Source organism: Heterocephalus glaber, unplaced genomic scaffold (genome assembly GCF_053883595.1).
Source record: "Heterocephalus glaber isolate CG9 unplaced genomic scaffold, H.glaber_assembly_v1.0 deba00000546, whole genome shotgun sequence".
Taxonomy (NCBI): domain Eukaryota; kingdom Metazoa; phylum Chordata; class Mammalia; order Rodentia; family Bathyergidae; genus Heterocephalus; species Heterocephalus glaber.
In genome coordinates this window covers 13,263,142-13,287,402 of record NW_028258147.1, presented here as the reverse complement: position 1 = coordinate 13,287,402, position 24,261 = coordinate 13,263,142, and the positions used below count along the sequence as shown (strand labels likewise).

Genomic DNA, 24,261 nt, shown 5'->3' with positions numbered 1-24,261 from the left:
TTTATACAGTGAACTGAGAGAAAATTTCAGTAAGAGTAGCAGTGGCATACAGGTATATTTGGGTATTTTTATCACTGTGATTTTCTATGATTATATATTATAGTAATAGTCTCTGACCCTCCTGAAAGAAGATGTTTGAATGTATATATGCATGCCAACTGAAGCAGCAGGGGCCTGCCTGGCTCATACCAGAGCAGGGTTAGGTAGAATGGCTTATAAAATATCTTGAATTAGATTCATGTATGTAGACTAGCTTAAACTAATAAAGAAAAAAGAAAGGAGAGGGAGATTTTTAAAAAGAAGCAAGGTAATCATCAATAAGAAGGGAAAGAAGGATAAAAGGAGAAAGATGAGGAGGCAACATAAATGGTGGAAGAAGGGGAAAAGGACCACCAGAATACTTATCATAGTGATGGTAAAGGTACTGTACTATACATGCTACACATACTCTACCTTTAATATATAAAAGAACCTATATATGTATTTATAATATACACAGAAACAATTGGGTCTAAATATTAACGATATTATATATCAAACATGTAGTCGTTATGCTTTCCATGTTACAGATAAATGAGCTAAAGTTGAGAGATACTAGGTGAATTATCTGACTCCAGTACAAATCATTTGGTAGCTGATTTATATCAGGGTTATCCTGCTTCCAAATACTCTTTCTAATCACATCACATTCTGGCCCTGTGGATGTAGTGGAAGACACACTATAGCATTCTCCTCATAGCCATCAACAAAATCAAAACAACATGTGGCAATCCAGTAACTCAGCCCTTGGAGTAGAATCCAAGAGGAATCTGGTCCTTACTGATGTTCACTCTATGTGTGCTCATCCCCAGAAAGACATCACAGAGCTCTGTGACAAATCGTTTTAATCTCCATATAATTGCAACATGTAAGTTGGATCAGGTTTAAACTATACAATTCATGCAGAATAACAGCTACTTAATAAACAATCTATAAATGAACTAATGAAGCATCAATATGATTATAGCAGTAAATTGTTTAATTTCTTCCCACCTACTGAAGTCTTTCCAACTAGTTTGGAACATATGCTGTCTAAAACATCACTTTAAAGAGAATATAACTTACTGTCTGAAGTTATTATGTTCAGTATCTGAGACTGAAGTATTAATAGAAATAGACATATTTCGGCCAGAACAATTCCAGAAGAACTACTATTTCCAGTATAAATATTTGGCAGGACACATATCATTCTTATCTATAGGGTTCAGTCCCCACATTGTGAGATGTCAAGCTTCCAAAAACTTATCAATTTTATCCCAAATTTTGGCTACTCTTTCAACACATACTGGATAGCAGTTTACCTATTTATTTCCCTTTCCTCTTCTTCTTTTTCTTTTTTTAAAGGAATTCTGTTCTCTTTGACAGGCTTGGTGAAACTTTCCTCTGTTATACATCATATTGTTCATCCCACTGTCTTTTCCCCCTGTGACTTAAGTTCTCCTCCCAAGATGCAAAAGAAAATGCAAGATATCAACATCTGGTGAATATCTGTGCAGGTGTTAGTAAACCCTGTAACAGAAGTTTTTAAAAATCTTTATTTAAGGCCTTCTGTTTTCACTCAGCCCTCTCTGGAGGAACTGATAAAACACAATTCAGTGTCTATTTAAGTCTATTCTCCTGTCTATTGAGTGGCACAGCAGTGGTCTCCAAGTGTATAATTTTCAAATTGGGAAGCAATCGATTGGAATCCTTTATCCTTTACTCCAACTACAGTTATTAAATGAGTCAGGAATAAAATGCTACTTGATAACAAGTATTTCTCACTTTCTAAAATCTTTTATTCTAACCTATAGTTGACTGGATAGATAGATTTATACTCACCAAACAAGAATAAGAATCATTCAGTCTGTGATCCAAAGTCTGTCTCTGGAGTAGTCTAAAAAGGAAGGCGTGGTCAAGCTTGCAAGGATTAGCAGAAATAAACTCATCCATACCATGTTTCTGAAAACGATCTGCATCTGCAAATTTAGAAAAGCATGTATATAGCACATGTGTTTTTCTGGTTTAGCAATAAACAAATATGACTTTTGGAGAACACAAAATTCATGCCGCTTGATAATAGAGGACTATCATTTACCCCATAAAATATGATGCAAATAATTCAGCATATTATTAAAGATTGCAAATTTTTGAATAAAAACAACAAAAAGTCATTTAGAATGAAGAAATTCTATATTCATTCAGAGCTAATTCTAATATCTGTCAGAGGAATAAGCTAATTTTTCAATTTTAAAAAAGTTGATGTATTTTAAATATATATTTACTGGAGAAAGTGACTGGAAAAGAACTCAGGTCTATTCACATAAAGATAACAGGAACAATGGCCAGAAGCTGGCTTTCCAAAAGGCAAACTAGGGCAGAAATGAACACACAAGCTTCTGCTGGATCACTTCCAGTCTTCTTTTTGTATGGAGCTTTTAATGGGACCAAACTTAATGTAGAAATGGCAGTGAACACTCTCAAGCTTCAAGTTTGAGAGACATGAAAAAGGGAGCATCATGTTTGTGCAAATTTGCAGACAAAGCGCAACGTCTCAAATGCCACTTCAATCAAAGGACCAAATTTATTGTCCTTTACAGATTGCATCTTTCAACGTCTGTAGACCCTGCAGGTTTATCAAAAGGCAAGCTTTTATGATTGCTTTCATTAATGGTATGTTTTGTCAAAGTCTTCAATGTCATTACTAAGCATATAGAGAAAAAGCCACACACTACCCCAAAGGAGTGCTGGGTGTTACTACATTAGCTCTGTTAGAAACACAGTACATATCGGGCAAGCAATCAGTTATGAAGATGAAAGTGGACTCTTCTCACAATGGCACTGCTGAAGCTCCATTGTTCCTTAAAATTCATAGACAGATCTCTGTCTGGTCACCATAAGGAAAGCGGAGTCCTAAATGTAAGCTAAGTGTAGTTTCTAAAACCTACATGGTACAGTTCTAAAATTGTAAAGGAAAAGAGACAAAAGTTTATTGATTAAACCCAATTATAGAGTTAGGCTCATAATAAAACCCAATATTGATCTGTGGACATGATGCTAACATAATCAGTCACATTTAGATATTTAGCCCAGATCATATTGATCCATGTCAAGTTCAACTTTCAGCCATATTTGTGGATGGCAGAACTATGTAATTCAAGCTGAAGGTCTTCAGAATCACATTTTAAGAAAACAGATACAAAAACGAATGTATAATCTCACATCAGTGACAGATATGAAAAGGTGAATGAAGCAAAGGAGCAACAAATGACACTTTATTGATGTTATATGGTATGAGATTATGGTCCATGAAGAAAGTAACATATATATTCCTTTATATTTAATATGTATTTCCTTGACTGATTAAATATATTATGTGTGATAAATTGACATTAACTGACAGAATATAAAACTAAACTGCTTTTCCTGAACTGAGACATGAGATAATCCAACTTCTCCTGTATTTTTTCTCTGATAATCTTTAAATATGAAGTTTTATATATAATATGAAATGGTATCAAATGAGTAAGAGGCCAAGTACTGAAAAATGCAAAACATATATATGATAAAAATGGAAGATTATTTTGTATTTGAATTTATCACAGAAGCTTCATTTCTAAGTAAACTAAAAATCAGTATAAAATTCTTTTAGTATCATTTTTATGAAATAATCATAAAGCATCTGCTGAATTTTATTCACTATTTTATAAAAAGGTCATAACAAGCAGTTAAAAATAATGTCCATTATGGCTTATCTGTTGAAAAAAGGATATGTAATAAATTTTAGAGAAAAATATCCATAATTATTCTACTTTGAAGATGTGTAGAAGTAATTTTTTCTTTTTAAAACAATGGGCAAATAGTCTTTAAGGCATACAAGTTTCTGAAAAAATGATTCTACAGTTCATTTCTATAATTAAAATCATTGTTTTTGAATTTACAGAGCAATTTCATGAAATGCAACTCCAAACCATGTATTTACTAAAGTGACAAAAGATATACATAAATCAAAAATTACTTTTCCAGCAATTAGATTGGTGATAGAAGTGATATTTATGATAGTAATTTAGGGCACAAGACAGGCAAACAAAGCCACTAAATTAACAACAACAACAAAAGATAAGCTGCAATCCCTCCAGGGCAATAATTTTATGAAATTGAAATATGTTCTTAGGGATTATCTCATTTTCAAAACATAGGTGCAAAGACCAAGTAATCTTTTTCTCTTTGAGTCAGACAAGCGCAATTCAAAACATTTGATGTCAAGATATTTTAACCACGTGTCTGTATGCCATCAGGTTCATTCACTCATGACTAAAAATAAATCCAAAAACAAAATTTCTGATTTGTCTGTGTGAAAATCTTTTATTTATTTGTTTACTTATTTTTGGCTATGTTGCAATAAAATTTCATTTTCCAAACATGAGTACTAGATATAGTTTGTTGGACCTTGTTTTAAGCAAAAATAATAGCAATATACACTGGTGTTCATTACTGAAAAATACAATGCATGAAAAAACTAGCATGGAAGCCAGGAGGGGAGAAATGGATAAAAAATAAAGTTCATTTTGTATATTTGAGGTTTGCAATATGATCTTATGAGATAAATAAAAAGACTAAAATGGTTACTTAAGTGAACCACATTAACAGATCACATCACATTTTTGTGATATGAGCAGTTGAAATCTATTTAATAAAATTAACTAATGTATTGTAATTTTTCTATCTCTAGTTCCCATGTTGTTCATTAGATCTCTAGACTTGCTCATGTTGTATAACTGTTACTTTGCATTCTTTGATCTGCATCTTCCCAATTTTGTCCTCATCTTTTACTTTTAAAGTTCTCTCATGAACTAAAGTAAAACAGGAAATCATGTAGCACTAAAATATTGTCTATTTATCTAGTGTCTTATTCTTACAGAAGCATATTTTCATACAACTTTTTTCTTGACATAACATATTTACATTTACTCTTAAAAGACACAGAGACATCATCTGAGTCAGATGGAAAACACACTTTCAATCATTAGCATAACTAAATCTAGGGCTGTAAAACTGGGTTATATCAGATTATCTTCCATCAATACTTATTACAACACTATATTATGGTGACTATTGTTTAAATGGAAAATTTATCCTGGTGCTATTCAAATGTTCTCTGATAATGACAAATATCAGTTCACTTTGTCTTCTGAAACAATCTAAGAAAATTATAAAAACAAGCCAACAAGAAATGAGCTTACACAGTGTACTGCAGTACTGACATAAATTGTGATGATTAACCTATGGACTAACTACAGATGTTGGACATGGTAACTGAGGATGCGGGTGGAGTTTCTATGGTAACAGCTGGAAATATATGCTCCAGTGTCTTTAGGTGGTACAGTCACCAGGTGTGTTAACAGTGGATAGAATAAAACCCAAATTGAGAAAGATTTCTATTTGTTAGAAATTTACGAAGTTATAGAGGCTTTACTCAAGTAGAACCTGCAAATTTAAATTTTTCATTAGGATAATAGCAGTGGGAAGTCAAGGGGAAAGAATAAGTAGGTTGACATTATCAATTTAAACAGTTAACACTGAGATGAAAAAAGCTAGCATAGAAAACAATGCATGAGGACTATGAGCAAGCTGGTTGGCTCCACTGTGGTAGGAGAAGCTGTTTGGTGGGTACAGACCTCAACCAGACCTGCATGCTCAGGAATCTAAGTCCTAGGAGAGGTAACCAAGTCAGAGTTCAGAAAGTGAGATGGAAAAATATTTAACTGAATTATTTCTTTCTTTGCAACAAATGCTAATTATGTAGCATTTGTGGTGCTCCTGGTAATATGAGATAATTTGGACATTGAAAGTAAAAAAAAAAGGAAGTTGTGTACTAGAGGGAAAAAGGAGGACTTTCACAGCATTCTGAGATCACTGAGGTGCCCAGAATTTGAACTCCAGTGTAAAAAATGGCGAGGAAGATGAACCTAACAAGAGTGGGTCTCCTCTGCAGAACACTGAGTGAACTACACAGTAAATAAACCTTTTGAACTACAATATAATTTATTGTTCTGTGCTTAGGGCTTTGCCAGTAATTGAGTTTACTGTTATCATAGCTCATCAGGTACTTTTTAAAACTTATACTCTCACTGAGCTTAAAAAGTTTTAGGAAGTTAAAAGTGGGGCAGAAAAGGAAGCACTATTTATGTTTTCACATCACTCCTATACCCTTTAATAGGAAGAGTTTCATGGTTTAAAATTTTACATAGGTCAGTCTGGTTAATATATTCTTGTTTTATGTATGCAAGTTTTCTGCTAAAGATGACAAAGTAAGCATTGAAAGATACATTATTTAGGACTTTGTTCATGTATCAATTATTGAATCAAACAATGTCTTAGCTTCTTTTTAAGTTGGTTAAAATCTGGTATGTGAATTCATGTATCTTGCTTTCTGCAGTAAATAATATCACATAATATTTTCAGAAGATGAACATTTTAATCAAAACACTGAGGTCTAGAATTAGAAATTAGCAAAGTAAACCAAAATTGAACATTTATCAGAAACAATATGTTCAATGTAAAGTAAGACTAATGTTTCTCCTATGAAGTGTGATCTTTAACATATTAGATCAATCAGGGGAGTAAGTTCATAAATTTAAGCATAAGTTTAAACTTTAAGAATTTAAAATAAAGTATGTACTAGTTTTTCTAGTTTGTTTTTGATATTAATTTATCATTGGCCGTGAACTGTGTTACATTGTACTATGCAACATACACAATTGTATTACATCATATATGTAACTAAGACGATGGAAAAAATGCTTGCAGCCTGGCAAAAGCAGAGCACAACACGTGAAGAAGAAAACTTGTTTAGCAGTGTAATCCCCCCCACCTGATTTCCTTGGAATTTCTACATATCAAGGAAAAAGGGAAGTAGAATAGGTTCCCTTATCTGAGAAGTCTGTATATTATTATTCATATCTTAAGAAAGATCAGGTTGTATTTTCATAAGTTAGATGACATACATTTATAACTTTGTTCTGACTATCCTAGATTCAGCATACTTGGCTTTAAAAGCTAGTTTTTAGGGGGAGGAAGAGTGGAGGTGTGGCTTAGTGGTAGAGTGCTTAGCTTGCACAAGGCTTTCAGTCCAATCTCTAGCACTGCAAAACCAAACCAAACCAAACCAAACCAAACCCCCAAAGAACTGGGTTTCAAGGCTGGGCATGATGGCACATGCCTGCAATCCCAGCACTGGGGAGGGTGAGGCAAGAGGATCTCTGTGAGTTCCAGGCCAGCCTGGGCTATATAGTGAGTTCAAGGCCAGCCTGCACTACAAAGTGAGACCTTGTCTCAAAACAAACAAACAAACATATTAGGTTTAAAAACAAGGTATACATTTGCTTCAAAGAAAATTTAGCAATTAGAGGAAATAAATTATAGCTAGTCTATGCAATTAAACCCATCAATTGAATGTTTTAGTGTAAATTTACCTATCTTTTTGTTTGCTTTTGTAGCACTGGAGATTGAACTTAGGGCCTTTTCACTGAGCTATACACATTCACAAGCCCTGCCCATGCTCCCACTTTCCTTTTTGAGACAAAAAATTTAAACAAAGCAAAAAATGCTAAGTTGCTAGATAAATTTTCCAGGGGCTTAAAATTGAGATCTTCCTGCTTTAGCTTCCCACAGTGTTAGTGAGTTACCACATCTGTTGGCCTTTTATTTTTCAAATAATTTTTTTTCACATAGTGAAAATAATCCTACATATACAATTAAGCATTTTCCACTTAGCATATATTGACCTTTTTTTCGCATGTTATTACAACTCCTTCATAACTACTAACCCTGTGCCTGCATGAATGGTATATATTAGGTTGCATCTGATTTTCTGTTGTGTTCAATAGACATTTTTGTTTTATAAGTGGTAAAGACATGTTTTCTAGGTTTATCTAGGAGGTAGGATATTGACACTGTAAACTAGATCATCATAATCTTTAAGCAAAATTGTAATATGTTTAAGCAAAAAAGCCATGAAAACTACTTACCTTTACCAGCTATAGGTCAGCATAAAAATGAGAGAACACATTAAAATAGGTTAGGGGCATACATAAATGTATTTAGTATAACTGTTGTAATTTTGTTATTTTCTCAATTCTACTGATCACACTAAAAGTTGCTTTAAGAGATGATCAAGAAAAGAGAAAAGGAATATTTCAAAAATTAAGAAATGAACCTTAGCAATTCACAGGTATGCCTCTGATATAGGTCAGTGTCAGTTTCCTCATTCTGATGAGTTAGACATTCTCCCGCTCCCCCCTTCCATCCCGCTTCCCTTCTCTTTCCTTCCCTGCCCCTCTTTTCCCTTCCCTCCTCTCCCCTCCCTATATCAGAGAGATAATTTGCAATTAAAAACTTCACTAACAATCTGGAATGAGACAGCTACTGTTGAAAACTGAAAACCACTCAGCTTTTTTGTTAGAATAACTATGTCCAGTATCATGCCTTGACAATAATAAGCTGATATCAAATTGAAGGATTTTGTCAGAAATTTATTACATCTCCTGGCCCAGTAGAAAGGGCTTTTGGGCCGCCTTCTGTCCTGCCACTCCTGGCCCAAAGGAAGGGGCTTCTGGACCACCATTCCTACCACCGCTCCCGGCCCCTGGCCCACCTCTCCCAGCTCAGAGGAGGTGAGCCGCGTGGATGCCAACAGCAACCCAGTGCCCCCCCAGTCGAAATGAGAAAACACATAAATAAGTCTCAAAACCAGACTTCCACATCACCTGCGGCAACCCCAAAGGGAAATGAGATGGAACACTCTGATACTCAACCACCTGGACCCACTGAACTGGCAACAAAAGGGGATCTGGAAAAAATGAAATCAGAAATAATTTCTCAGATAACAGGAGAAATTGAGCTCCTTGTGCAAGACATGATTAATAAATCTAGGGAGGAGCTGAGGAAAATGATGGAATCCCAACATAGGAAACAAATGGAATCCATAAAACAAATACAAATAGATTTCCAGGAGATGAAAAACTCCATTGAAAGTCTACACAGAAGAATGAGCCAATGTGAGGACAGAATTTCAGATATAGAAGATAAGATTGCAATTAATGACCAGGAAAAGAAAAACTGCTTCAAAATTACAAGGGAACATGAGAAATCAATCCAGCAGCTGCTAGATGATGCAAAGAAGAATAACATAAGACTGATTGGAGTCAATGAAGAAACAGGAAAGAGTGCAGATGACATAAAAAAACTCTTCACAGAAGTAATGGCAGAAAACTTCCCAAGCAGGGGAAAAGAAGTTGACATACAGATAGTGAGGCATATAGGACTCCAACTAGCCTAGATCAAAAAAAATTGACACATAGGCATATAATTGTTAAGATTCCAGAAACACAACAGAAGAACAAAGTTCTACAAGCAGTTAGAGAAAAGAAACAAATCACATACAAAAGAAAGCCCATCAGAATCAAAGCAGACTTCTCAACACAAACCATCAAGGTAAGAAGAGCTTGGAGTGACATATTCCAAGCCCTAAAAGAAAACAGCCTCCAACCCAGATTGATGTACCCTGCAAAACTATCTTTGAAAATGGATGGAGAAATAAGATACTTTCATGACAAAGAGTACCTTAGGAACTTCATGAATACCAAACCAGCACTCCAAAAAAATTTTACACAATATCCTAGGAACAGACATTGAGGATCAAAACCCCAGGAAGCAAAGCAGAATGAACCCATCTGTAATGAACCCATTACAAATTAATTGTAAGGGGGAAGAACCCAACAAAAAGAAAAAGTCATGGCAATGATAAGTCAATACATTTCAGTTATAACCATCAACGTTAATGGTCTCAACTCACCAATCAAAAGAAATAGACTGGCAGAATGGGTCAAGAAGCAAAATCCAACAATATGCTGCATACAAGAAACACACTTCATTCAAAAGGAAACTCATAGACTGAAAGTTAAAGGGTGGAAAACAATACTCCATGTGACAGGAACCCGAAAAAAAGCACGAGTAGCTATCCTCTTGGCAGATCAAGTAGATTTCAAAGCAACACCGATTAAGAGAGATGAGGAAGGACACTACATCCTTGTAAAGGGAAGAATCCAACAGGAAGAGATGACAATCATAAATATCTATGCACCAAACACTAATGTGCCCAACTATATAAAACAAATACTACTGGACAAGAAAAGTCATATATGCACTAATACAATTGTAGTGGGGGACCTCAACACCCCACTGTCACAAATAGATAGATCAACTAGACAAAAAATAAGTAATGAAATACTAGAACTCAATCGAACTCTTGAACAAATGAACTTAACAGATGTTTAAAGAGTCTTCCACCCCACAAAATCAGAATACACATTCTTCTCAGCTTCACATGGGTCATTCTCCAAAATAGACCACATACTCACACATAGAACATGTTTAAGTAAGTGCAAAGGAATTGAAGTTATCCCCTGTACATAATCAGACCATAGTGCAATGAAATTGGAGATCCATAGCAAAAGAAACTGAAAAAATTTCATAAACACATGGAAATTGAACAACACACTTCTGAATAACCAATGGGTCACAGAGGAAATTAAAGAAGAAATCAGACAGTTCCTTCAATTAAATGACAATGACAGTATAACATATCGGAATCTATGGGACACAATGAAAGCAGCCGCACGAGGGAAATTCATAGCAGTGAATACGCATATTAGGAAAACAGAATGAGCCCAATTAAACAACCTGATGCTGAACCTCAAGCTTCTAGAAAAAGAAGAGCAGGACAATCCCAAAGCTCATACAAAGGAAGAAATTATAAAGATCAGAGGAGAAATCAATGCAATGGAGACTAAGAGAACAATACAAAAAATCAATGAAGCCAAGAGTTGGTTCTTCGAAAGAATCAACAAAATTGATAAACCCTTAGCCAACCTGGTCAGAAAAAGGAAAGAAAAGGGCCAAATCCACGCAATTAGGAATGAAAAGGGTGAAATCACAACAGACCCAGCAGAAATCCAGAGGATCATCAATACCTACTTCCAGAACCTATATGCCAATAAGATGGACAACACAGAAGAAGTGGATGGATTCCTAGACACATATGAATTACCAAAGTTGAATGAAGAAGACCTAAAAACTCTGAACAACCCAATATCAACCAATGAAATTGAAAATGTAATTAAAAACTTATCAACTAAGAAAAGCCTGGGCCCTGATGGCTTCACTGCTGAATTCTACAAGACATTTAGAGAGGAACTGCTGCCACTACTGTTTAAACTCTTCAATGAAATGGAAAGGGAAGCAATACTCCCAAATTCATTCCTGGAAGCAAGCATCACCTTGATCCCCAAAGCAGAGAAAGACCCAACTGAAAAAGAGAACTATAGGCCAATCTCACTAATGAACATACATGCAAAAATCCTTAATAAGATAATGGCAAACTGAATGCAGAAGATCATCAAGAAGATAACACACCCTGATCAAGTGGGATTCATCCCAGGGATGCAGGGATGGTTCAACATATGCAAATCAATCAATGTAATACAATATATCAATAGAGCCAAGGACAAAAACCATATGATTGTCTCCATAGATGCAGAAAAAGCATTTGACAAAATCCAACATGCATTTATGATAAAAACCCTACAAAAAATTGGAATAGATGGTCTCTACCTCAAACTGGTAGAAGCCATCTATGAAAAACCAACAGCCAATAGCATACTAAATGGTCAAAAACTGAAATCCTTCACACTAAAATCAGGAACAAGACAAGGATGTCCACTATCACCACTCTTCTTCAATATAGTTCTGGAAACATTAGCCACGGCAATTAGACAAGAGAAAGAAATAAAAGGAATAAAGATAGGTAATGAAAAAGTCAAATTATCATTATTTGCAGATGACATGATACTGTATATAGAAGACCCCAAGAACTCCACCAAAAGTCTTCTAGACTTAATAACCAAATTCAGTCAAGTAGCTGGTTACAAGGTTAACACACAAAAATCAATAGCTTTCCTCTTCACCAATGACAGACTCACTGAGAGAGAAATAGGGCAAATAATTCCTTTCACAATAGCATCCAAAAACCTGAAATACCTAGGAATCATCCTAACGAAAGAAATCAAAGACCTCTTCTCTGAAAACTATGGCACTCTGAAAAGAGAGATTGAAGATGATATCAGAAAATGGACAGACATCCCCTGCTCCTGGGTAGGAAGGATTAATACAGTGAAAATGGCCATACTTCTAAAACTGTTATATAGATTTAATGCAATTCCAATTAATATCCCAGCAGCATACTTCATGGACCTTGAGAAAACAATCCAAAAATTCATTTGGAATAAGAAGAGATCCAGAATAGCAAAAGCAATTCTAGGTAACAGAGACATGGCAGGGGGTATCACAATCTCCAACCTGCAACTATACTACAAAGCTACTGTGATAAAAACAGCATGGTACTGGCAAAGAAACAGACCTGAGGACCAGTGCAACAGATTAGAAGATGCACAAAGAACACCAGACACACTCAACCACCTCATCTTTGCTAAAGGAGCCAAATACCCTCACTGGAGGAAAGATAGCCTCTTTAATAAATGGTGCTGGAAAAATTGGGCTTCAACTTGCCAAAGATTAAAACTAGACCTATGTCTCTCACCATGCACTAAACTAAAATCAAAATGGATTAAAGATCTAAATATTAAAATAGAAACTCTGAACCAGTTGGAACAGAGGTGAGGTAGAACCCTTGAAGACATCGGTGTAGGAAAAGATTTTATGAACAAAACCTCAGTTGCCAGTTAACTAGCACAAGCAATCAACAAGTGGGATCTCTTCTTATTAAAAGGCTTCTGCACAGCAAGAGAAACCACCAGCAGTGTGAAGAGACAACCCACAATGTGGGAAAAAATCTTCACCTGCTCTTCCTCAGACAAAGGTCTACTATCTCGTATGTCTAAAGAACTTAAAAAGATCAGACCTCCCAAATTTAAAGACCCAATCCAAAAATGGGCATCTGAAATGAACAGACATTTCTCAGACAAAGAAGTAGAAAGAGCAAATAAATACATGAAAATATGTTCAATATCACTGGTCATTCGAGAGATGCAAATGAAAACAATGCTGAGATTCCACTTCACTCCAGAAAGAATGGCTGCTATCATGAAATCAACCAATAACAAATGCTGATGGGGCTGTGGGGAAAGAGGAACCCTGCTCCACTGCTGGTGGGAGTGTAGACTGGTGCAACCATTGTGGAAATCAGTATGGAGATACCTCAAAGAACTAGGACTGGAAGTCCCATTTGACCCCGCTATTCCAGTGCTGGGGATCTTCCCCAAAGAATTAAAAGAATCATACCACAGTGATAGATGTGCACCCATGTTCATAGCAGCACAGTTTGTGATAGCTAAAACTTGGAAACAGCCCAAATGCCCATCAACTGGAGACTGGATAAAGAAAATGTGGTTTTTTTAATAAAATGGAGTACTACTCAGCCATAAAAAATGAGAAATTAGAGACATTTGTAGCTAAGTGGATGCACATTGAGGCAATACTCTTAAATGAAATAAATAGGACACACATGAATAAATACTGAATAGTTTCTCTGGTGTGAGAAACTGAAAGTGTAAATAAGGACTAAATGCATAATAGGTAATGTGAAATAGGAAGAAAAGGGGCAAAGTGGAAGGAAGTGGGAGGGCTAGGGGAAAGGATAGAAGGGAAAGGAAAAATGATGAGAAACGTAAAAAATGGAAATAAAGTCTTTGTAAATAGGGAAGGGAGGAGAGAGTGAAGGGAGGGCTAGGAATGGAGAAAAAATAAGAACCAAGATGCATTATGTAAAGGTACAATTCCCAATGAGAAATGTAGTTGTGTTGTATACCTACAATGTACCAATAAAAGAATTTAATAAAAAAAAAAAGACATGTACAGAGGAACTAACTGAAGTGGCAACATATCTACCATTGGAGAAACAAAACACGGGCTAGGAGCAAAATTTTTAAAGCACAGAAGGAAAAGTACGTTTCAAAATAGAGGTAAATGACTGAGAGACAGATTAGCAAATGAAAATATATTCTTTTAAGATCATGATAATATTTGCTATGAAAAATTACGTCTTCATAGAACAGTTTTTATATTTTTATTAATATCTACTTATAATACATTAAAATAAAAACATTCCAAAATATGGAGGTAAAATACTTTTTCATATATGGAAAAGCTGAAAAAATGAATCATAAGAATTGCACTATAAAAAAGGTTAAGGAAAAGCCTCCCAAAAACAAATTATCTATACAAAAAGGAAATGCAAAGGACATAGAATAAATTGTCTTTGAAAAACAGGAAGCAAATTGGAGGGCTTATATTCCTGATTAAAAGCTGCACAAATGACAATAATTAAGACAGTGAATTAATATTATCAAGATAGACAAATTGGTCAAAGGGGAAAAAAGGACAATCCAGAAATAAATTTGTAGTGATTTGATTTTTGACAAATGTGCAAGGGGAATTAAGTGGAAAATAGTATTTTCAACTCTTTGTACTTGAATAACTGGATATGCATTTGACATCCATGATGTACACCTCTCTCTAAATATAAAAATCGAGTTGAAATAGATGTAAAGTATGAAAGCTAAAATATAAAATCTCTACAAGAAAGTATAGGAGGCATGGTCTTGGGTTAGGCAAATATTCTCAGATATAACACCAAAGGCACATCTATTTCAGTAATTGACTTTATCAAAATTAACTTCTTCTCTTTGATTCCTGGCCTAGCCCATGAGTTATTTGATAAGCATCTTATATCCAGAATATATACAGTCTCTCAAAACTCATTAAGAAAATAACCCAATTACAAATAGGCAAAATATCTGAAAAGATATCTGACCAAAGAAAATAAATGGATAGCAAATAAGTACATGAAAGGAAAATTTCTCTATATGGGTAGCAGTCAACCAGAAAATACAATGATATGATATAAGGAAGGAGAAATATGAAATCTTTATACTCTATTAGAATAAAAAAGAGCTCTATATGGAAAAAGTTAAAATATTAAATACTGAGAAGTTCTGAGTATATTAAGAATATTTCATATTTTATAGGAGGTGATCAAAATAAATGAATATTTAAATTAATTATAATAAAAACACTACTATTAATCCTCCTCAACCTTGCTTCAAACACATTTATCATATCATTCTTGCCACTTTCTAAAGCAGTTGTAGAAGTCCCATTTTGTGGGTGTCCTTAAGAGATGTGATTAAAAATACAGTGAATGCAGCTGTCAAGTGACATCCAATGCAAAGGCAGCCCTATTAAAATATTACCATATGCCTGCATCCACCTTATTCACCAGATCTAGCACTATGCAACTTCAGGTCCTACCTCAAAATCAAAATGACCACAAAAGGTAAATGTTTTGAATTAACTCAGGACATCATGGTAGCCACAGCAGCACAATTAAAGACACTCACAAAAGAGGACTTCTAGAACTGCTTCAGAAGGTGGCAAGAATGATGGAATAAGTGTTTGTGAAGCAAGAGGGAGTTTTTGATTGAATTTTATGGGACTGTACTTTTTATTGTAATACATTTAGAAAATTAAACATTCACCATATTTTTCAAACACACCTGGTAGTTTGAGCAACTAAATATTACTTCAGTAAGGATCTGGAAGCATACTAAGTTTCTGTCTTTGGGAAACTGAGTAGGTAAAAAATTAAAAGTATAATATACGAGGTCCACTGAGGCAGACAAACATCATTATTATTTAGTATGTTACAATCAGGATAAGATTCAGTGCATGCACAAAAATAATGGATGGAATTTTAAAACACAGAGCCAAATAATAAAGGTAAAACAAAGTAAGATAATACAATATCATTTATGTAGCAACGAATGCCCACATACCAAACACAAATTTGCAAGAAGATGAAGTTCACATTAAGTGTTGTAAAATTGTAGCTTATTGGGCCAGAGGAAGAGACTGGTCTATGGAGATGGAAAAAAAATGAAGTTGTAAATACTCAGTTTTGTATATCAAGAATGAAAACCAGATGGTGATACTCATCTGTAATCCCAGCACTGAGGGAGACTGAGGCAGGAAGATTACAAGTTCAAGTCTTGCCTGGGCAATTTAGGGAGACCCTCCCCCTCCAAAATAATAATAATAAAAAAGGGCTGAGAGTGTAGGCTAATGGTAGGGCACTGGCAGATTTATCCCCAGTACCCAAAACAAAACCAAACAACAAAAATCAAAACTAGAAGGAAAAAAGTACAGGCCTGCAACCAGGAGGGAAATGGTTTGAGAAAGAGATCTGACTAGAGTTTAGGTTGGGTAGAGGTGTACAATTGAAAAAAATATATAGAGGAAAAAGCAAGTTCTGAGGGAGTGTAAAGGAGTAATGCACCTTCACACCCCAAGCATGCATAGTCCAGGGAGACATCTAACATGGCACTTTGAATAATCAAGAAGCATTTCACAGGTTAGTGCTGAGACTGAATGCCTGAGTGAGCCTTCTAAGGTTTTCTGCACTCTTGTGCACTGCTGAAGAATACTTAATAATACTCAACAAGTTACTATGCACCACTGCAGCCAAGAATCCACTAATCATGATAGAAGGAATTCAAAGGTGTCTGGAGTTGAGGCAAGAAGGACACAGACTACATGGCTCTTGTTATCAGATGTCTTGGCAGGTCCATGGGTAGTGCATATCAGCACACAAGTGAAACCTTATGCCCTAGGCCAGTGATGGCGAACCTCATAGAACTTTCAATGATAACAAACAGCCCCCTGTGGCATGCGTGGCATAGCTTTGCCAGCACTGTCTAGGCCATTTTGGAATGAGACTAGTTTTGAACTGGGTATTACACTCAATGATATCACAGTTTTATGTCATCCCTCTGGAAATTAATTTGCTCTGGATGAAACAGAAAAAAAGGGGAAGAGTCCTGCACTGGCTGAGCGTAAACCCATCACTGAGTTACTCGGCACTAAGGAGATTAAGTTTTCTAGCAACATTAGAAATAGAAATTCATGATATTCACAAATAAAAAGTTACCCTACTGCATATCATAGTTCTAATGGAAATTCTTATCTACTGTCCCATACTCCATGTGTAAGGCCAAGACAGCAAGGGGAAGGTAGAAATGAGAATATAGACCATAATACACTCCTTTAATTTTATCTTTTAAGATGACAATGATACTAATTTTAACACAGCAATAATTTTTACAACCAATTTAAAATATTTAACATTTAATATACCTAAATAGTCTTTAATTTGAAAAATGTGCCTCAAATAAAATTAAGATAGCCTACAAATACGGTCTGTGGTCTCTCAAAGGAAATACAGAAAAAGCTATTCCACATTTAATTATTTGGTCTAATGTGCCTCTGAGATGCTCAGGTGTGATGCTGAAGGGTGTCTACAAAGGGAAGAGGGTAGTGATTTGATGCATGAAAAGTAAAAGAAGAAAATAATGCATGTCAAAATGTTACTATCCTGGAGAAGAATCCTGACAATAAAATGCCACAGTTTGAGCTTAAACATAAAGACAAACTGATTTATAACAGAAAAGCCAGAGTAGTTTTCTAAAGGAGGAGAGCAAGTTAAAACATTTGATTATTGGTTATTAAAACTACACTTGAAACTTTCTACATTACATAACTTGCTATTTATTCATCACAAGTAGAACAAAAAATATGGGTCTTAATGATTTAAATTAGCATACAGAAGATGACAAGATATTAAGATATCTGGAAACAGAAAGTTGTCTTTTATAGCTAAAGAAAACACTGTACATTACGAAAAACAATTCTAGAAAGTGACTTCATTATTTGAGATTCTGGAATATTATCAATGTAAACTTGATTATGCAATGCTTTTCACTTTTTTATAGGATATCAAGGTATAAATTACAATAAACTATACATAATTTCCTTTGAGAAGTCTTGGAAATATTTCCTAAATGCTTTTGAGAGTCCTAGAAATACTTATGAGTGAAAAACACACTCCAGATTTATATGAAAAATTAGATAACTGATTCTATGATTAATACGAACTATTTTTATTTAATTAGGAATTAATGGTGTAAAGTGTAATACTGAACAGGTATGTCTCAATTTTATCTTATTAAGGTTATTAATTGATTAATTATTTTTTAACAAAACTTACAAAGCTGAGCATCAGCATGGAGAGTTCCTCCTTTAGGATTCAGCTTCTGGGTTTGGATTGCAGGAATTGGTTTATATGATTGACCTGTGGCCCTATACATGGCTTGAACCCATAATATTCTGTCTTGTTCATCATCACTGGCAAACATTACCGTATCTCCTTCTTTGACAGCATTAAAAAACATCTGACCACCCTGAAGGCCTGTGGAGGAAGAAAGACATTATTAAATAATCAGCAGATTTTAGTCTCATTCACTAAAAACAATAAAATAGATTTAAGCTTCCGTATCACTGTCAAAATTTTAAATTTTAAATTTTTCCCTAAATTTTAAAATTTAGGGAAACATTCTATGGGAAACAGTACAGAAGCATTGTGTAAGACATACAAACATACCCCACAGAAATATATAGTATAATCTGATATTTCATGCCAGAAAAAGAAGTGCTTTGTTTGGAATATTTACCATTTTATATGTGAGAGAAATACATATGATGAATTTAATAGGAAAAAATACAGCTAAAGCAAGAATGATATTCATATTGTATGGTGTTTAATTTTCACAAAACTATCACAGAGAAGGTATTTTGTATTTCTAAATGATCAATTATTGAGTATGGTTAGAGATTTCTATTTTTTAATCCATATATGCATTAATTTCTTAATCTGTTTATTAATACTGTTAATCTCTGTCTCTCAACATTGTTATATGAATGACATTAATATAAAAATAATAATTTGTTCATTAGTTTTAAATACCAGGTATCTAGTATTATGCACAGTATAGGCTGAGGACCCCTTATCTGAAATGCTTGGGATTAGAGTATTTTGGAATTTGGGTTCTTTTGGATCTTGGAATGTTTATATATACATGAGTTATTTTAGGAATAGGGCCCAAGTCTAATTACAAATTGCATTTATGTTTCTTATAGGCATAATTTGAAGGTAATTTTATGTAATCTTTTTAGTGCCTCTGCATTTTGATGCCCTGTGTCACAGGAGGAATGCTGTAGAACTTTTCACTACTGGAATTATTTTGTCATTCAAAGATATTCCAGATTTGGAAAATTGAGATTTTTGAGCAAGGGATGCTCAACCTATGTTGAAAAAAAGGCAGGAGAAAAATATAAGAATGTGTCCTTTGAGAGAAAATTAGTAGAATGTAACATACATTTGTCATTTCATTCCCTGTTTTCATTGTAATTTTTGCTTTCTGGTGAAGAAGTTTCTGTATACAGTGCTGATGCTTTTCATACAATTACTCTATCAAGTAATCTTTACATAGTTCATCCTTGTACTAAAATAGCAGAGGTGATCAATTATGGCTGAATATAACAGACCTCAAAAGATATAATTTTAATCTCAAAATTTTCTCCAGGCACCTTACTCACCAACTGGGGTTTGAAATGTAGAACGGACACAGGATATTTGTGAGAATTTCACGTATTCAGGAATGGCAGGAAAAGTGGTTTACTTTAGAATTACCTGGGTGGGGGTCTGTATAATCCACAGTGTATCCTTCAAGCTGCATTAATTCTTGTGGTTCAGACTTTTTTTCTCTATAACTGCACATAGCAAAAGTGTACTGACTGACCTGCTCAAGAAAAGAAAAAATTTATAGTTTGGTCACATTAAACTGACCAAATTCAATATTTAGCTATTTCTTTATCAAGTCTTTTTCCCAACAAAGTAGCATATGTTTTCATACAGATTAATAGTTTTAGAATTCTGAAAAACCTAATTTGGAGATTAAAGTACTTTTCATTTGTCAGCTTGCAGTTGGTCTACCATATGCTTAGGATTCAGCGTTTCCAAAGTCAATAATGCCCTGGCCAAGCTTCTATGAGGTATTATAGAAGAACTATTCATGTTGAAAATAAGTTTAGAATCATTAGGTTAAATAAAATAAGTACTATAAACTTATACTTCCAGCTTTCTTATGGTCTTTGATATGCTAATACAGAGTCTGTGAATCTCTACATGTGAGACATGTTAGGCATATTCCCATGCTTACATAGTAATGGAACCACATTTTAAAGTTTCCTTATTATGTGAGTTTTAACTAAAGTAAAACATCTCAGTACAAGTTGGGAATTTATTGCCCACATAACCAGATCCACAGGAAGTGTCAGAGTGCAGTAAGTTTTAAGCATCAAGTGAAATCACTGCTAAGATCTACTCTCCTCTATTCTTTCCTTGAATGTTTTCATTTCCTTGTGTTTAAGTCTCACTGGCTAGAACCATAGCTGCCAACAACTTTGAAGCCACCTCTCTGATTGGTCCACCTTGGGTCATCAGGCTGCATTTGGGCCAAATATGGGCCAAGTGGAGAAAGTACCATCACCTCAGCTTGGGTGAAGAGGCCACACATGAGGCAAAGAATGTTGGGCACTAAAATAGGTGGTTTGCCTAAAATACAAAGGGGGAGGTGCTATTCCCAGCAGGAGAAAAGAGTGCCTTGTGGATTAATAAACACTTAAATAGCAAAATATACTACAATATTGGATTTCATATAAGTTTTATTATTGCAAATTATTTCCCTTTTTCATTCTTACACATAACATGAAATTAAGGAAACATCAAAACATCTTTTAATAGACCGTGATTAATCTAAGACAACCCCAAAAAAAATTCAAGAAGGAAAAAAAGGTTTACATTAAAATTAAGACATTTTCGTCATTAAAGGCCATCACGAGGAGAGCAGAAAGGGCAAAGAGCAGTCTAAGAAAACATATATGCAAATATATTCAGTAATGAATTTCTATCAGAATATAAAGGACCGTAAATCCACAAGGAAAATCCAGAATACAGAGTAGGAAAAAATCAACTAATGATGATTGCTTTCCCGTTTATTTTATTTTCTATTTTCACATTCACTCTGCATATGTAGGCCAGGAAAAAAGGCTTGAGATATTTACATGCATAGGTTGTGTGAATCAATATTGTTGCTTTTAAAATAAAGAAACATATCTTCTGTTCTGAGAAGGAATGAGCTGACTTTGATCCTTTACAAAGTAAAAGACAGATTTTTGTGAAAAATACTGTTAGGGCCTGCTGAACTGCATACCAGAATTTGGATTTAGAACCTAAAAATTAGCAAGACTACAACCTACCATTAAAAATACTTATGAGAGTGGCAAAAAAACAGGTGATAACACAGACAGAGAAATGCATATTCTCAGGGACTTGAGAATGAAAATGGGCGTGGACTTTCTGGAAGATCTTTGGGAAAAGTTACTGTGACAGTTATACTTTCTGTGTCAGTATGGTTGGGCTATAGTACCCAGCTATTTAGTCAAACACTAATATGGGTGTCGTTGTGGAAGTATTTTGTAGATATGGTTAATATCTACAATCAGTTCACATTAAAGTAAAACAGATTATCCTGGATAAGAGTGTGAATTTCACATTATCAGTTTAAGGACCTCAAAACAAACACTGAGGTTTCCTAGAAATAAAGAAAATTTTTCTCAAGATAGTAGCATCAAGTCCTGCTTAAGTTTCCAGCTTGCTGCCCTATCTGGAGCAAATCTGATGGATACAGTAGCAAAAGCTTCACTATTTATTTTGTATTCCTTTAATTCAGAAAATCCCCTTCTCTGAGCACAGCCCAAGGAAACAGATGGACAAGTACTTAAAGATGTATGTGCAACTGGCCAGGAATTTAGCTCAGTGGTTTTGCCACCTGCCTTGTAAGTGCAAGGTCCCAAGTTCGATTCCCAGTACCAAAAAATAAAAGTAAAAATAAAAATACAAGTGGTTAATAGGACATTTAAAAAAATGTATGTGCAATGTGTTCACTGCAAGGTTGCACATAAGAAAAACTGGATAAATAAGTGGCTTTATTAAAATATATTATGGCACAACTGTACAGTATGGTACAATGAGCCACACTGAAAGAGATGTGAGAGATTTTCCTAACTAGGACTTATTTCAAAGATTATAACATAAAAAGATCAAATTAAAAACATACAGAGTGCTTTTATGGGTAAACATTATGCATATAGATGAATGGTAGATTACATATTAAAATATTTATAATGTTAATTGGCTGGTACAATTAAAGATTATTTTTAATTATTTTTCAGTATTCTTTTGAGTTTTTTCTAAAAAAACTACTTTTTAATAAAAAAAGATGTTTTCATGCTGAAAAATAGAAATAATATTAAGCACAGAAAACCTCATGTAGTCATAAGGTGGGGCTTTTCAGATATGGCTGGAACTAGGGTGTGTAATGCTATGATTAAGTGTATGATGCTGGGATTAGGGGTGTATGATTACTAAATTAGTCCACTGATTGTTTGGCATAGTTCTGGGTGTGGATAACTGGAAAAGGTCCACCCTGGGTGTGTTTGGCATCACTCAAATGGAAGTAGCCTGGATGGATGCAAAGGAACAGAAAGAAAGCTGTTTGGCTGCTCCTTCTTTGCTACTTTGCTATTTTACTGCCTTCTGCCCACCATGAACTGTTCATACTCTGTGATGCCCCTCTGCCATGCCACCCTGTCTGGAAGGCAGCCAACTATGAACTTAAACTTCCACAAACTGAGTGAAATAAACCTTTGATCTTATGTATAGAAATCCCTAAAGACCTTATCAAAATTTAAACTAATAAATGAAGTCAGTAACCTATAGGATTCAAAATCAACACACAAAACCTACAATTTCTACACACCAATACTGACTTAGTAGATTAAAAAGAACTACCCATCCACCCACTCATCTAATGAGAAATTTAACTGAAAAGATGAAAGATCTCAACACAAAACCTACACAATATTGATGAAAGTGAAGACATAAATAAATAGGAAGACAACACATTTTCATGGACTGAATTAGTATTCTTATTCATATTATGCAGTTATCAACAAATTCAGTCAAAATATCAGTGATATTCTTCAAAGATAGAACATCATAAAATTTATACGGATTTCCAAAAGATCCAGAATAACCAATTAAATCTGGAACATAAAGAACAAAGTTGGAGGCATCACATTATCTGACTTCAAAATATACTACAAAGTTATAGTAACCAAAACAGCATGTTACTTGTATAAAAGCAGATGGACTGGTCAATGAAAGAGAACAGAAACCTAGAAATAAATTCATGTGTATACAACCAACTTATTTTTGACAAAGGTGTCAGTAACACACACTATGGAAATATTTTTCAATAAATGGTGCTGGGAAACTGAATATCTACAAGGAGAAGAATGAGATTATGTTCTATGTCTCACCATATACCTGGATTACTTAAAAATAACTCAAAATGGATTACTTAAAAAAGTACAACTCAATACTATGAAACTACTACAGTATAAGAAAACATAGAGGAAATGTATCAGGACATTGGAATAGGCAAGAACAGGCAATTAAAGTGAAAACAGACAAATAGGATCCTATTTGTTACAAATGAATCAAGCAACAGTGAAGAGACAATGTACAGAATGAGAGAGTATATTTACAAATTACATATCTAGTAAGATGCTAGTATCTAAATTATATAAGAAAGTCAAACAATTCAATAGCGAAAATCCCCAAATAATCTAATTTAAAAATGGGTAAAGGTATGACTGTTTGTTCCTCAAGAGACTTAGGAATGACTAACAGGTAAATAAATAATAATAATAAAAAAAGCACAACATCACTAGTCATCAGGGAAATGAAATTCAAAATCACATAAAATACTATCTTACCGCCATTGGAATGGCTATTTAAAAAAAAAGATAAGTGTTAGAGAAAATGTGAAGTGGAACACTTATACATTTGTGGAATGTAAATTAGTGTAGCCATTATGGAAAAACATATGGAGGCTCCTAAAATATTAAAATGGAACTAGCACATCATGCAGCAATATCACTAGTGAGTACATAGCCAATGAAATGAAATTAGTGTGTCAAAATATACTTGCAAGCCCATGTTTATTGCAGAATTCAAAAGAGCCAAGATATGGAAACAAACTGAGTTCACTGGTGGATAAATAAATAAAATGTGGTATCTATATGCAGTGAAATTATATTTAGCCATAAAAAATAACTGAATCCTGTCACTTGCAGCAATATAGATGA

The 24,261-nt window shown here is 34.4% G+C and overlaps 1 protein-coding gene across 26 annotated transcripts in view; it reads right to left on the bottom strand.

Moving 5' to 3' along the window:
* Positions 1–24,261, bottom strand: part of Cadps2 (calcium dependent secretion activator 2) — a 557,170-nt gene that overhangs the window by 149,180 nt on the left and 383,729 nt on the right. For all 26 annotated transcript variants that reach the window (XR_015448631.1, XR_015448632.1, XR_015448633.1 and 23 more), the window contains 3 exons: positions 19,679–19,787; positions 18,197–18,397; positions 1,861–1,997 (listed from right to left, as the gene is read on the bottom strand). Coding sequence is in view for 22 of the 26 variants with exons in the window: in XM_087204429.1 (XP_087060555.1) it covers positions 1,861–1,997; positions 18,197–18,397; positions 19,679–19,787 (447 nt within the window). In the remaining 4 variants the exon portion in view is untranslated. The remainder of the gene's footprint in view (positions 1–1,860; positions 1,998–18,196; positions 18,398–19,678; positions 19,788–24,261) is intronic.